General features: G+C 38.3%; 1 protein-coding gene across 3 annotated transcripts in view; it reads right to left on the bottom strand.

Annotated features, from left to right (window-relative positions):
• The window catches only part of DPP10 (dipeptidyl peptidase like 10), a gene marked incomplete at its 5' end in the record, with an annotated part of 567,722 nt that overhangs the window by 69,328 nt on the left and 484,424 nt on the right, over positions 1-13,970 (bottom strand). For all 3 annotated transcript variants that reach the window (XM_082483840.1, XM_082483841.1, XM_082483839.1), the window contains 2 exons: positions 8,090-8,171; positions 8,272-8,324. In XM_082483840.1, the coding sequence (XP_082339966.1) occupies positions 8,090-8,171; positions 8,272-8,324 (135 nt within the window). The remainder of the gene's footprint in view (positions 1-8,089; positions 8,172-8,271; positions 8,325-13,970) is intronic.

The following is a 13,970-nucleotide window of genomic DNA, read 5'->3' as shown; positions in this document are numbered from 1 at the left end:
AAACCTGTTTCCTAATCTTCCCAACTCTGCTTTAGCAAAAGGTTCAATCAGATTTTGACCTCTCTTCTCATTGACTGTGTATTTAGCTTTTATGGGTGGCTATTTCTAAAGAATTCTAGACTTCTGAAGTAATTTTTCTTGTTTCTGCACTACATAAAGCTATGCAACTCTCACTCAAGAAGCACAGCAGTCCTATTTTATGAGCCATTGGACTTGCAGTTAATATTAGCTAACAGTCAGAAGTGTGAATATTCAGATATGCTTTGTTACACACACACATGTCGAACAACATGATAGTCTAGATGAGAGGGGCGTATTTCTATTTTTATTGCTCCCAGCAGGCTGCTGCACAGAAGAATCCCAACGATTGCTCCTATCAAACATGTGTGTCTATTCTTGTTTCCACGTGTCTTTGTGGGACTGTGTGTGAACACGCACACACACAAAATATCTATGTGAAAAAATAATTCACTTTCTAGCACAAAGTTATGTCAAGTTTCCCATACAAAAGAGTTACTGATATGAGACTGGATAGAAAAGTGCATTACCTGTGTGCACGGTTTACATACTGATTCAAATATTAGCTGCATGCTAGAGCAGTGATAATAGAGTAAGAATAAGGGAAAGGGGAAAGGAAACACCTTTTATCTCCGCTCTCAATTTATTCACTATAAAGCTGCTGGGCCTTTTATTGTTGCACATGAAAAACAGTAGTAGAGCAATAATGCTCCTATAAAACATATGATTTCCTCATTATTTCTTCACATCTTTCAGATACAGACAAGTAGCTACTTTCACAAAGGGCTAGCAATAACTAATCTTTAATAGTTAATATTTTTGTTACCTTTGATAGCAGGACATGTTGACTGCATTTCACTAAGCAAAATGATGAAGCAGCTTCTTCTATGCTCAGCTTAGCCTTGCCTCCATTTATAAATGTTCCCGCTTTCCAGAGCTCACTAAACTTTTATTGAATATATCAAATCCTGATATATAAAAATGTATTTTTTCCCGTTTTCCAAAACTGCCCGTGTTTTCTGGCTGCATTCTCCATTCCCCTTTTCGAAGATGGAGAAAACTCCTTTTGTATTGATTATCACTTTTGAAACCAGAGAACGTGCATTTAATGCTTATCTTCTCCAACTCCCTCTATATTTAAGTGAAGTGGGCACCTAGAAATTAATAAATGAAAATGGAAATGAGTTCAGTAGAATACCTTCAGAGAAACTAATAATTTAATTTTTTCTTTGAGGAATAGTTCCAATTGAATTATTGAGATGGAAAGGCAAAACACATCTACATTTTAAAATGCTAGTTTGAGAAATCCAAGAGGAAATGCAATGTGTAGCAGCAGCTTAGGAGCAATACGGTTTTATCTAAGACTTCTAGGTAACTCTAATTCTTATGTGAAGAAAATTATTATATTTCCCACACTCACAGTATCACAGTATCACAGTATGCTAGGGATTGGAAGGGACCTCAAAAGATCATCTAGTCCAATCCCCCTGTCGGAGCAGGGACACCTAGATGAGGTTGCACAGGAAGGCGTCCAGGCGAGTTTTGAATGTCTCCAGAGAAGGAGACTCCACAACCTCCCTGGGCAGCCTGTTCCAGTGCTCTGTCACCCTCACTGAGAAGAAGTTTCTTCTCAAATTTAAGTGGAACCTCTTGTGTTCCAGCCTGAATCCATTACCCCTTGTCCTATCATTGGTTGCTACTGAGAAGAGCCTGGCTCCATCCTCATGACATTCCCCCTTTATATATTTATAAACGCTAATAAGATCACCCCTCAGTCTCCTCTTCTCCAAACTAAAGAGTCCCAGCTCCCTCAGTCTTTCCTCATAAGGGAGATGCTCCACTCCCTTAATCATCTTAGTTGCCCTTAGTTGCCCACTCACCATAACCGCAACAAAAAGCAGTTCTTGTATCAAAAATAAAGCAGCAGAAAGCTTTTGCAAGTATGCCAGTAAGTGGTTTTCATATCATTTTGTAACAGGATCTGATTAATTAGCACTTTTCACCTAACACAAAGTACCAGAGTGCCCAGTCTTGCAAAATAATACGCAATCAAACTTTAGCTGCTGGTCAAAAGTTGCTATTAAAACAATCTTTTTGAGTGCCTTTTTTCTGGAAATATTTTCACTTTTTGGTTCAAATCCTCAGCCTGACACAGTAAGTTTCCCAGTTGGAATCTAGAAATCTAATAAAAACATTTGGAAGAGAAAATTAAAAAAGCTGTAGCAGCCTCCTTAATTTCTCATTGCCTTCAGAAAGACACGACTTCAGCATTTGCTAGAATTATGGTCAAATCCCTTAAAGACTCAACTACAGTTGAAACCATACAGTTTCCCTTTCTTCACAGAAACGTCCTCAGCAAGACAAAGAGTCTCCAACTATGCTTTGAAGTACAGAAGTTCTGTAAGGAACCCCTCATACATTTTAAATAAGAAAACATACCTGAGGTTAATGTCACATTTAAATGTTCTTGTTTATTTCTGGTTTTCAGAACAAATTCAAGCAGATATTTTCCTCTCAGCTCTACTGCCGTTTGCCTCATTAGCATCATGATTAAAAGCAAAGACGAAATAAAGCCTTGACATTTCCATATATGATTTTAAGTTACTCGTATAAAAATACAGCAAGTCAAAAGAGCAAAAGACTTTGAAAATAAAAACAGCAGATTAAATATATTTATTTAGGACTTACTTAATTAACATTAATTAAGCTTCTACTTGGCTCATGAACCCTGAGAGATCTTTTCTTCTTCATCGGAAATGGAAGTGTTTTTGCCAGGAGGGGGTGCTGAGTACCCACGGCATTAATTATGCAAAAATAAAACACATGGCAAATATTTTACAGAAAGTTAAGCTACCAATTTTTATAGTAGTTGGACTTTGAACCTTAATAGAGCAAATAGTAAATGAAGCTTTCAGCAACTAATGGCTGTTAAAGCATCTGTTGAGCAAGGCATGTGTCTAGCATAGTCCTGCTAATTTCTCATTTACTAAAATTAGTCCAGCGCTTTATCTGGGCACCTGGCAAATAATATAACATCGAAGAACTTTGCTGCTGCAGTATTTCTATTATCTAAAATGGTATTTGAAAGCCATAGAAAAAAGCTAAAATTTTGAAGGGAATGCAATTGTAAGGAAATACAGCAATTCAGCAGTCCGATAGATGTTTGGATTTTTGGGGGGCAGTAGGTGTTGATGCGGGGGGAAGGCAAGATGAACCGCCCAACAAGACACCCAGGATAAAGGTGACCGATCACAAAGCAGAGGGGCAGGTCTTCTTGAACTGGTACATTTATTAATAACAATTAAAGCAGATGTTTCTCTGTTTTGTTTCTGGGTTTCTGTTTGTATGCTTGTTTTTAGCTAGCTTTAATATAAGGTGAGGTCCTTTTTCACTGGATTTTTTTTTTCATTCTTTTTGTAAAAGCTTCAGCTTCTAAGCCTATTATCTGTGAGTACCTACCCTGTTCCATTTTTTAGAACAAGAGGGCAATTTTCTTGTTTTCTAATATTTAAAATATTTTCTAAAAACTGACGAGAGCATCCTGAACCCACAATTCAGCTAGAGTCAACAAATTGTTCTTTGTGTATACAGGATAATAGGTAATTCTACACAATTACGACCTAAATTACATTAAAGCATAGTAAAAGCTCATCTTCAGTCTTACCATTTGATAATGCTATGTTTTGTTGATGGCATCAAATTTTGACAAAAAAAGCCATCAAGCTTCCACCAAATGATCTTTTTAGCATTCTGGATGGCTTTACTACTTTCTCGACTTCTGCTTTGTTAAAATATGCATTTATTTATGCATAGACATTCATACATAAGTCAATCGATCATTATTTATGCTGATCCATTCAAACATATAACTCGAGCTCCCTTCAAAAACACTTAATATATCAAAATGAGCTCAATGCAATAAATAACACAAAAACCCTAATATAAATACAAAGTCAGAGTGACTTACACGGATATACGTTCATAGAATAAAGCGAAACTAAAGTATTTCATACAAAATAAAACAAAATGTTACCACCTAGGCAGAAGAAACTTTATTGAAAACTTTTAAGAAAAAGCTATGTCAAACTGAACAACTTCTAACCACACTTCAGTGGAGCTACTTGAATTAATCTGTCTGATGCCTAATCGGAAGAACTATCTGTATCACAAGAAGCACTGCAGAGAAACACTACGTCTTTCACAGAAAACTCTGCATACACTGGAGACCAGAGGTCAGGTTTTATCTTCAGGCTTCTACTGTGATACATCTCCATACACGGATCCAGACAGGAAAGGCTGTCTCCCCTGTGTCAGATATAAGCCAGGGCCAGCACAGAAACATGGAAACCTTTGCTACAAACTACTGGAGAAGGCCAGAGAAGAGAGAACATTGGATAAAAATTGGGTATTTCAAGACCAGAGGCCTTTTAAAATCCCCCAAAGCATTCTCCTCCTCAGTAAAGCCTTCCTACCAGTTACGGGATATCTCTTTCTCAGACACATGCAACAAGACCTCTGATCAGTTAAACAAGAGGCAGAAAAATGTTGATGAAACCAGTTAGGTACCTAGTTGTGCTGGTTTTTTCCTCTGGAAACACTTAATGCTGCAGTAAGGGATTCTACGGATGAGAAGTAGAGAGATAATCAACTAATCTCTTTCAAAATGTTAATCGAATACGAGGAAATATGAGAAATATTAAACAAATATATAAACAGCTCCCTATCATACTAAGCCATACCGAAAAGGTATTTTAGATCTGGCATAGTTCTAACACAGTTAAAAGATGGCAATTTACAGAGTGTGACCTTGAAAACAGTTCTCAAAAATAACAGCTCTGTGACCTTAAAATACATTAATTCATTAGATAAAAGTTTGTTCTCCCCGATGGCAAACATTTTCAATTTCACCACCAAAATGTCATGACTCAAACAGCAGATGTTTCTCTGAGCTTTTCTCTTAATCTTTACAAAATCCTCTACTCTAGGCAAATAGCAAAAAACTGAAATAACTTGCAACCGCCGTGGCAGCTTCAAAACAACGGTATTACGGCCCAGTCATCTGGTAGCTGCTATAAAGCTAACTCTGTTGTTCTCCAGGAGCCACACGTGGCCTGCTGTCCCATTAGATAGCTCCAGAAATTATTCCTGACAGTAGATAACAGGCTGATACATGATTTTCACAAGGATGTAAAGTATTACCATGTGCTTGATTTCACTGCAGTCATATTCCCTCCTCCGTGCAATAAGCAATTCCTGGCTTCATATAAATTTTCCTGCTCAAAAACTTAACTTCTTTTTTTGTCTCTTCATGTTCTTATATTATCTATCTGAAATTCTTGACAATTTCCTCTCACTGAAGCACTCAAATCAAGTTTCCTGTGTAGGCTACATTGTTACTTAGGTCTCCTGCAGAATTAAGGATTGGAAACATATTTTACACTGTAGTTAATTTATTGAAAATAGTTGATCCAAGTCCATGTGTTTTCCCACTTCATTTGGATTTAATCCAGGGCCTTACAAATAGTTATAGCACAAAATTAGGATCTTTGGCTCAGTCAGGCATACCTGTGCGTTGTGTTTCACATCTCATGCTAATTTTGCTGACCAGTCATGGGTATAGTATTGATACTCTTATGCACTGCACCTGGAAGAGTGCTATTCCTCTTCGTTTTAGAGGTCCACACATACTTCGTTTATGTGATGATGAAACTTTTGTATATGGAGTTAATTTGTTCTCCTCTTGTTCTCCGGTTGTAACGAATGGCTCTTGGAGATTTCTCAGGTTAATACACTACGATCATTTTGTTTAGAGGATGTATTCCACTGCTTGTTTTACTTGTTATGAATTAAAAGTATTATTTAGGAAGGGACTTTGGTAAACCGATTGCAGTGTTTGGCAACACGAATCCATAAGACTGCATCTTTGTTTGAACCCAGATACGCGCTATCAATAGCTGCTGCTGGATTACCATGCTTTAGATCTCTCCCTTTACGACTTCCACTTTACCCAGTTTCACTGCTGATTGCTTCCTGTACTATCTTTATTCAAAACTCACTGATAAAGTGTTCTAATGACAAATTTTATAACTGAGAACCATTACGGCAACGTGTCCTCAGTCACACATCTTTTCTCTGCTTAACCTGTTCTCCTGGAATGATCTCTACCGTCTTGGTTCTGCTAGAGGCAGCTGTTCCTTTAGACTGCTCTAACAACCATTATTCACAAGAGTCTTTATTCATTCATGCTACTTCTACATTTTTGGCTTACTGCTGAAGTGGGAGGGTAATGCGGTAAGGCACTTCTGTCACTTTAAAAACCTCCTTTTACCACGTAAACATCAACAGCTTCAAGAGGACATCCTTCTCATTGGCAATTCTTACGGAAGTGACCTTTGCTATACCGTCATTGCAGGTTTACATCTGTATGACAACACTTGGTATTATCCAGAGTGCACAGAAGATTTTGTGTTCTAATCAAAGTTATTATTTCCTAATTCTGCAGACCATATGGCACCATAAAGCCCACAGTAGAGCAGATATTTTTAAAGCATGACATTAACTTTACTAGGGACATTAACAAAGATGAGTAATGTTATCCTCACTGGAGTATAAATTATGCTAATATTTTCAAATTTGGATAGTTAGGGTTGTACATAAAATGACCACTTTTTTTTTTTGCAGTTCTGAGACTTAATAGGAGTCCACCTGTGCCCGTATCTGAAAGTATTCATACATATTTCCAGAATCACAATCTAGGCAAAACTGGTAAAGACAGCTTTATTTTATTATTTTTCTGAAGTTTACGATTGGTACGTCTACCCCTGTTCTTAAGATACATTGCAGGAAAACAAAAAATTCATTTCTCAGTAATCACTGCATGTAATTTTAGTTGTACTTTAGATTACTAATCAGAGGTACAGCTCAGACAAATCTTCTTAAGAACTTCAACTTAATTTAAACTATTTTTAAATTCTGCTCAGTTTTGCAAAGGCATCACCTTTCTGCTACAACCTACATAGATTGCCACGTTCCATAATACTGCCTGGTAAATAACCTACATATTTGTTACCATCAATCTTGTCACCATGCTCTCGTTATTAATAAATTAACATGGTTAATTATTAAAACGTACCAAGCGTGTTTCAATTACTTTTTCCTGCATCCACTTGCTTAATGCAATATATTCTAACCAGAAACATGTTTTCCATTCCCACCCTCTTGATGAATGACATAAGCAACAGGGTATATTCTCTAGACATTCGACTTACAGCCTCTCTGCATGAACAAGTCAGATGTGCAAAGAGGCTTCAGGATCATGCCTGCGGGCGTTAATGAGCTTATTAGAACATTGTAACAAGAATTATCTGAATTTCTCATTCAGAGAGTTGAAGCTTTTATAAGTCTTTCTCTTGCCTTCAACTACCAACACAGGTCGGTTTAAAATCACTGCTGTTCTAAACCCACCATTTTTTTTTCTGTTCGTACTGAGATTGGTCATGATGATCATGGGTGCTTTATGTTCATAAAAAATGGTAAAGCCTTTGGTAGAAAACAATACATGAAACATAGCATTTCTGGTTTTACTATTATGAATTCAATGCAGCACAACTGACCTTGGCAATAATTTTCATAGTGAAATGAAAACATCGCTTTTCATTGAATCCACCACATCCACTTTTGCACGTTAAGCTTTTGCCCACAGCTTTCATTGACCTTGCACTTGAAAACTTCTCTTCACCTTCAACTTCCCGTCTCTCATAATAGTAGTGATAAAGACGGTTATTCTGAAAATTACTCGAGTGCATATTTAGATGAAGATGTGATTCTTTCAACAATTGTAAAATTTGCTTATTGGGATTAGAATGGAAAAACACGTTTACAGGTTTTAAATAAAAATAAATAAATAAATAGGCTGAAAGCTATAACAAGACCGTACTAACATCAGGCAGAATTATATAGTAACACTTATCTTAAGGCTTTTAATTTAATTTTATTTTTTCACTTCAGTCTGTCTGGAGTAAGTACATTATTAAACTACTTCCACCATCACATTTTTAATAACTGTGCTTACCAGTTGCTGCCCTTGGACGCCCCAGGCTGCATACTGTAAAACTGAATCCTCTACTTCTGGAGGGTTTAACTCCCAAACTTCCCTTGAAAGAAACGTAAACATTTTCACTTGAACACACTGGCATCACCTTATGTATAGAACCACTGATAATGATATCATATTGAAAAAACAATGTGACCTACCTTGTGTGTATGTTATAAATCACATATGAAGCTGTGTAAGAATAATGAAAAACCTGCGACAAAAAAAGAAAGCATAAGAATTACAAACCCAAATATTGGATTAAGTACAGGCTACCATTATGATAGTCACAGTCTCAACCCCTGCAAACACTGATATCTTTATTACTGAAAGATTTTACTGTATTAATTATAAACAACAGACTTGAGCCAGGGTTTGAATGCTGTATGATGGACACACGTACTCATATATTAACTTAGCCAGACACTTGATCTGTACAATAACTGCATAAAACAGGTCCCAATCAGAAAAATCTACATTCCCGTTTAACAAAAGGATTTAAAAAAAAAAAAACAAACTAAACCAAAACAACAAAAAAACCCCAAGAACATCCACTAAGAAAATAAATATTTTTTTATTTCTTAATCACTTTATGGTCAAAATCATTGTAGAGACATCACAGTTATTTTCCTTGAAATGCAGACAGATACAGGGTCATACGATATTTTTCTGACCACCTGCTATATACAGCCTGAACAGCCCTCTGGGCTATTGCGCACAGAATAGAATAGGAAAATGGAGCGCTTACTGGGGCTGTGTTTGGTCTAGCTTTCCTTAAATGTGTTTCAGCCTAATTTTGACTGACTTTCGTTGAAATTCAGGGAAAGTTTGCTTTATCTGAGATTTTTCATATGCAACATTTTGGGTAAAACAAAGAGCTGTTTATCAGTAAACTTTCCTAAACCACTGGTAAGTTTCCAGTGACTTCTGGTCTCAGAAACCCCGGGATTCTCTGGATGGGAGAGAAAAGGAAATATAATGTACAGTCTTATGCTGCTGTCTTTATTTGTTGAAAATTTTGTTGAAGTTGACTGAAATCAACCGGCTTGTCATTTAAGTGTAAAATATCAAGGCCTGATGTATGTAGACCCGGAAGATCCATGGTGGAGAACAGCATGGTACAGCGTGTGACGTGAGGTACCACCACACTGAAGGGCTAAAATCAAAGCAAACCGTTACATGTTTTCTCTAAAGTCAAACATTAGCCTATATACATAGACATATAGTGAATAACACACATTTTGCCATCTTCCAGGCCGGGTGATTGCTTTTAACCTAGCTCATTTCTTTACCACTATGTCTCGCATTATGAAAATAGCATTAATTCCAATGCATTAATTAGTTTTGTTATGAATTGAAGTTACTTCATGGTCTTGGAATGCAAAATATATTTGTGCTTAATCATTACTGTACTAAGAGAAACTCTTCTTTTTAATGTAAACTCCTGTCAGAAAGAAACATAGGGTGATATTCACTCGACACTGTAGCTTCACGGCTACAGAGTTACAGTGTCTCTGCTCGGCACATGAAGGACTTATTTCTGGACAGTGTCAGGCTAGTTCCAGTTAGGTGGAAACAGATACAGCTGTAAAGCCAAAACCTTGATATAGATACGTGTGTTGGGAACTCTATGGTTTATATTATCTGCACCAGGAATCTTTCAGTATCTCCTCCAAAGAGAAGAGACAAAGGAGGATCACACATGAACAGAGCCATTGGAATTTGCCGCTATTGCACACGAGGGGTTTCGGAGGTTGTTATTTTGGCCGGAGGTCATTCAGTAACAGAACCATCTGAAACATCCTTCCACTGACTCCGTTTCCATTATTAGTTCCCCGTCAACACACACCAAGAATTTAGCATGTCCTAAATATTTGCCAGCTGATGCTGCAAGAAGCCCACAAAGGTCTGTAAGATTAGTAACTGTATGTTGTGCAACAGTTGAATTTCCCTTCTATAAAATTTCCCTTTTTGACAAGAATCACTTCCATGATAGACTTTCCAAGTCTATCATGATTAACATCGGAAGTGTTGCTTCACACATATATTAATAAGCATGCCCCGAACTGTGCATTTTTTAATCTTACAGCTTATGTTAAAGTGTTTGGTCATGCAAGGTGCAAGCCTCTTCTGAGAAGTTCTAAGTGTGACAGAAATAGAGAGAAATTATAATAATATTATGATTGCAATAGGAGGTACAAAGACACCAAGAAGAATATTTTAATTGATTTTGCTCTAAATAGCTGTCAGAAACATATCTACCACCATGTCTCTAACTATATATACATATACATCTAATCATATACAGAGTGGAAGTAAACTATTTGCTTACATACCATAATATTTAAAGTTCAGTGGGGTTTCTGGGAAAAAAATAACTTGGTAATAACATGATTGAGGACATATCAAGGACCTATTCAAGTACTGCTGGTAAGACAATGAGACAAACTGTTGGCTTCAAAGCTCCCGCTTTGTTTTATAAATCTTATATTGCTGGAGGGAAAAGATAGCAGATCAAAGGGACATAAACGGTTAAATCAGGGTAGTTTCTGCACAGAGCACACATTGCCAGAGGCTACCCAGAGGGACACTTGCCAGCACCTGTTAAAGGGGACAGTCTTATACAGCCAGTTACAGGGAAGAGGAATGGATCTCTCGCCCTTCCAGGAAAAGGGAAAAGTATACCACAGACAACGCATGGAGGGCTGGTGACTGTTTAGAATAGAAGTATTTTGAAAGTACCTTATTAGACAGGATATATATTTCAACAAGAAACGCTGAAGTAATGACAGCGTTAACAGAAAATATGCTGTGCAAGAAGAACACTCCATATTTCACGTGGAAACTCTCCTCTTGCCTTGTGGTAAAATTTCTATCTGGATGTTCTTGTAGAAGTATTAATATCTTTGTGCTAAAAGCATTAATACCTTTGGAAGAACTCCACAACCAGAGGAGACCGACATTACAATGAAGTCACTTTCAGACAGGATGCCGACATTTTTCTCAAATGATTCATGTTAATTTTATTTCTTAATAGGAACACCATGAATAAATTACAAGTAGGAAGTTTCCTAATTCATCCTGCTTGCAATAGCCACATACTGAAACACCATCATGACTGAAATTAAAACAAAAAAAGAGGACATAGAAAAATCTTTCTTTTTCAAGTCTGGCTTACATAGCAAGTGTCATATTCCTAGGAAGCTCTCGCAGTTTTGTATAAGGCTGACCTGTGGAGATCCTTTTCAGGATCTCCACTATTTTGGTAAAGCTTTAGCTTGCAGAGAGCCATGTCAGTGCTGGGACTACATGTCTCCTAATCCCTAATGTACCGACATCACACAAGAGAAGCCCAGCTGAGGGCACCAAGCCTGCTGCTAACTGTGGGGAGTATCAGGGACTCTCAAAATACCAGGATCAAACCTTCAATGCGGCCACCAGTCGTGTCTCTTCTGGAAGAGCCATACATAGGTGTCCTACTTTGAGGTAAAAAAAGAACCAATTTTCTGTTCAGTAACTTCACTTTTTAGCTAAGCCTCTTCTAACTACTGAAATTAACAGCATATTGTGCAGAAACTGTTCGCTCTCAGAGTGATAAGTTTATAGCTGATGCCCAGGCACGGTGTGCGGAGAGGCTCTTGCTTATACTTATTGCTGTAACACCCAAGGGCAGCTCACTTTGTTACTTGCCCCATTGGAGGGTCAGAAGCGGAAAAGCATAGAGGGGTCCCACCTGCAGGGAGGAGCGGACAGGACAGGTGACCCAAAACTGACCAACAGGATATTACGTCCCATCTGCCTCATGCTCAGTATAAAAGCTGAGGGATCAAAGGATCAGCCCTCTTTCTTCAATGGCTGATGTCTGAGGACTCTGTCTATTCGTCTGCCTGTGATCCTGGTTTATGCACTCCCAAAACCAGATTTGAACACCGTTCCTGTCCATCACTGAGTCCAGCCTGGGACTTACCCAATGGGAGCCAGTGACGCAATTGTCATCCTGGGAGCTTGATATGAGCCAGTAATGTGCCCTGGTGGCCAAGAAGGCAAATGGCATCCTGAGGTCCATCAAGAAGAGTGTGACCAGCAGGTCGAGGGAGGTCATCCTCCCCCTCTATTCTGCCCTGGTGAGGCCACATCTGGAGTACTGTGTCCAGTTCTGGGCTCCCCAGTCCAAGAAAGACAGGGATCTGCTGGAGACGGTCCAGCAAAGGGCTATGAAGATGATTAGGGGATTGGAACACCTCTCTTATGAGGAAAGACTGAGGGACTTGGGTCTTTTTAGTCTAGAGAAAAGAAGACTGAGGAGGGATCTTATCAATACTTATAAATACTTACAGGGAGGGTGGCAGGGGGATGGGAATAATCTTTTCTCAGTGGTGCCCATGATAGGGCAAGAGGGAACGGGCACAAACTTGAACATAGGAAGTTCCATCTTAACATGAGGAGGAACGTCTTTCCTTTGAGGGTGGCAGAGCACTGGCACAGGCTGCCCAGAGAGGTGGTGGAGCCTCCCACTCTGGAGCCATTCCAAACCCACCTGGACGCCGTCCTGTGCGACTGCTGTAGGTGACCCTGCTCTGGCGGGGGGGTTGGACTAGATGATCTCCAGAGATCCCTCCCAACCATCCTGTGATTCTGTGATATGGCTTTGTATATATTTCATTATTTTCTTTTAACTTTATTATTAATATTTCATTAAAGTAGTTGATTTCCTTATAAATTCATAAGTGTCTTTCTCTCCCTCATCTCTCCTTGAAGAAAGAGGTGGGGGAGAGAATCTGTCGCTCACCCCAGTGGCCAGTCCGGCCCAAACCATGACAGGAGGCTTAGGGGATTCTGCGCTGCAACTCTTGTTTTGTGGGATGAGCACTAATCAGAAAAAAAATCTGGTAATTTATAATGGAGTTCACAAAGATATGGACTGAGAGCTCACACAGGTAAAGCTTGGGCTGCATTGGCCCCTCTCACGGTGAATTTGCCATGGAGGCTGGTCGTCATCTTCTCCATTCAAATCCAAAGTGCTATCATTTCTATTCCAAAATGTGTTCAAACATTTATTGAACTCCATGCCTTCTAACTGGGGTGGTACCAAAAGACTAAAGTAAGGCTAATATTTGAACATAGACAGTAAATTACTCCAGCTGACAAAAGAATTACATACTTTACTGTGAGACTGAGGAAAAGGGAGAAAGGTTGTAGTGAAAAACATCCTCTAGCTACAAAGAGGAGAATCAATATATATAGACACAGGGAAGGTCTCTAAGCTGTGAAGCAATGCAGGAGAGCAAAGCCTTTAAAAATATGACATGCATTACAGTAATTTCTGCACTGTCATATCGGAGGAGGAAAATGAAGAAAGGAAAATGGCTTTGTATAATTTAATAATATAACTATACATGTTAAGGTTGGGACACTGTGAGGAGCCTCACCTCCACGAGTGGCGTGTATGCTGTGCTAGGGTTCAACCCTTTCTGACAAGTAAATAACTTGCCTGTTTCTGTTGTGATAAGCTGGAAAATATTTCCCGCAATGTTCATTTAAGAACTGCGAAAAGGGCTTTTTGGAGCAGAAAGACGGCATACCACACCCTCAATGTAATTCATTTAATTTTTCTTTTGCCACAGAATGCAGTAGGTAATCACTGTTGCATATCATATATCTCTTCTGAATTCAGTCTTTAATTAATTTATAAACTGAAGACAGGCTTTTATGTGATGCTACTCAACACTGAAAAAGTTAGCTGCATTTGTGTATGAAAAAAATTAAATTACAGAACTATATTGCAAAGGACCTAAAAGAAAAAGGTGAAAAAAGTATTTCAAGACAAATTGCTCCAGTCAAAAGTTATTGAAATAACAAT

The sequence above is a fragment of the Vanellus vanellus genome (assembly GCF_965231255.1).
Source record: "Vanellus vanellus genome assembly, chromosome: 5".
NCBI classification, from domain to species: domain Eukaryota; kingdom Metazoa; phylum Chordata; class Aves; order Charadriiformes; family Charadriidae; genus Vanellus; species Vanellus vanellus.
The sequence above is the reverse complement of the archived record's forward strand: the minus strand, read 5'-3'. Positions and strand labels throughout refer to the sequence as shown.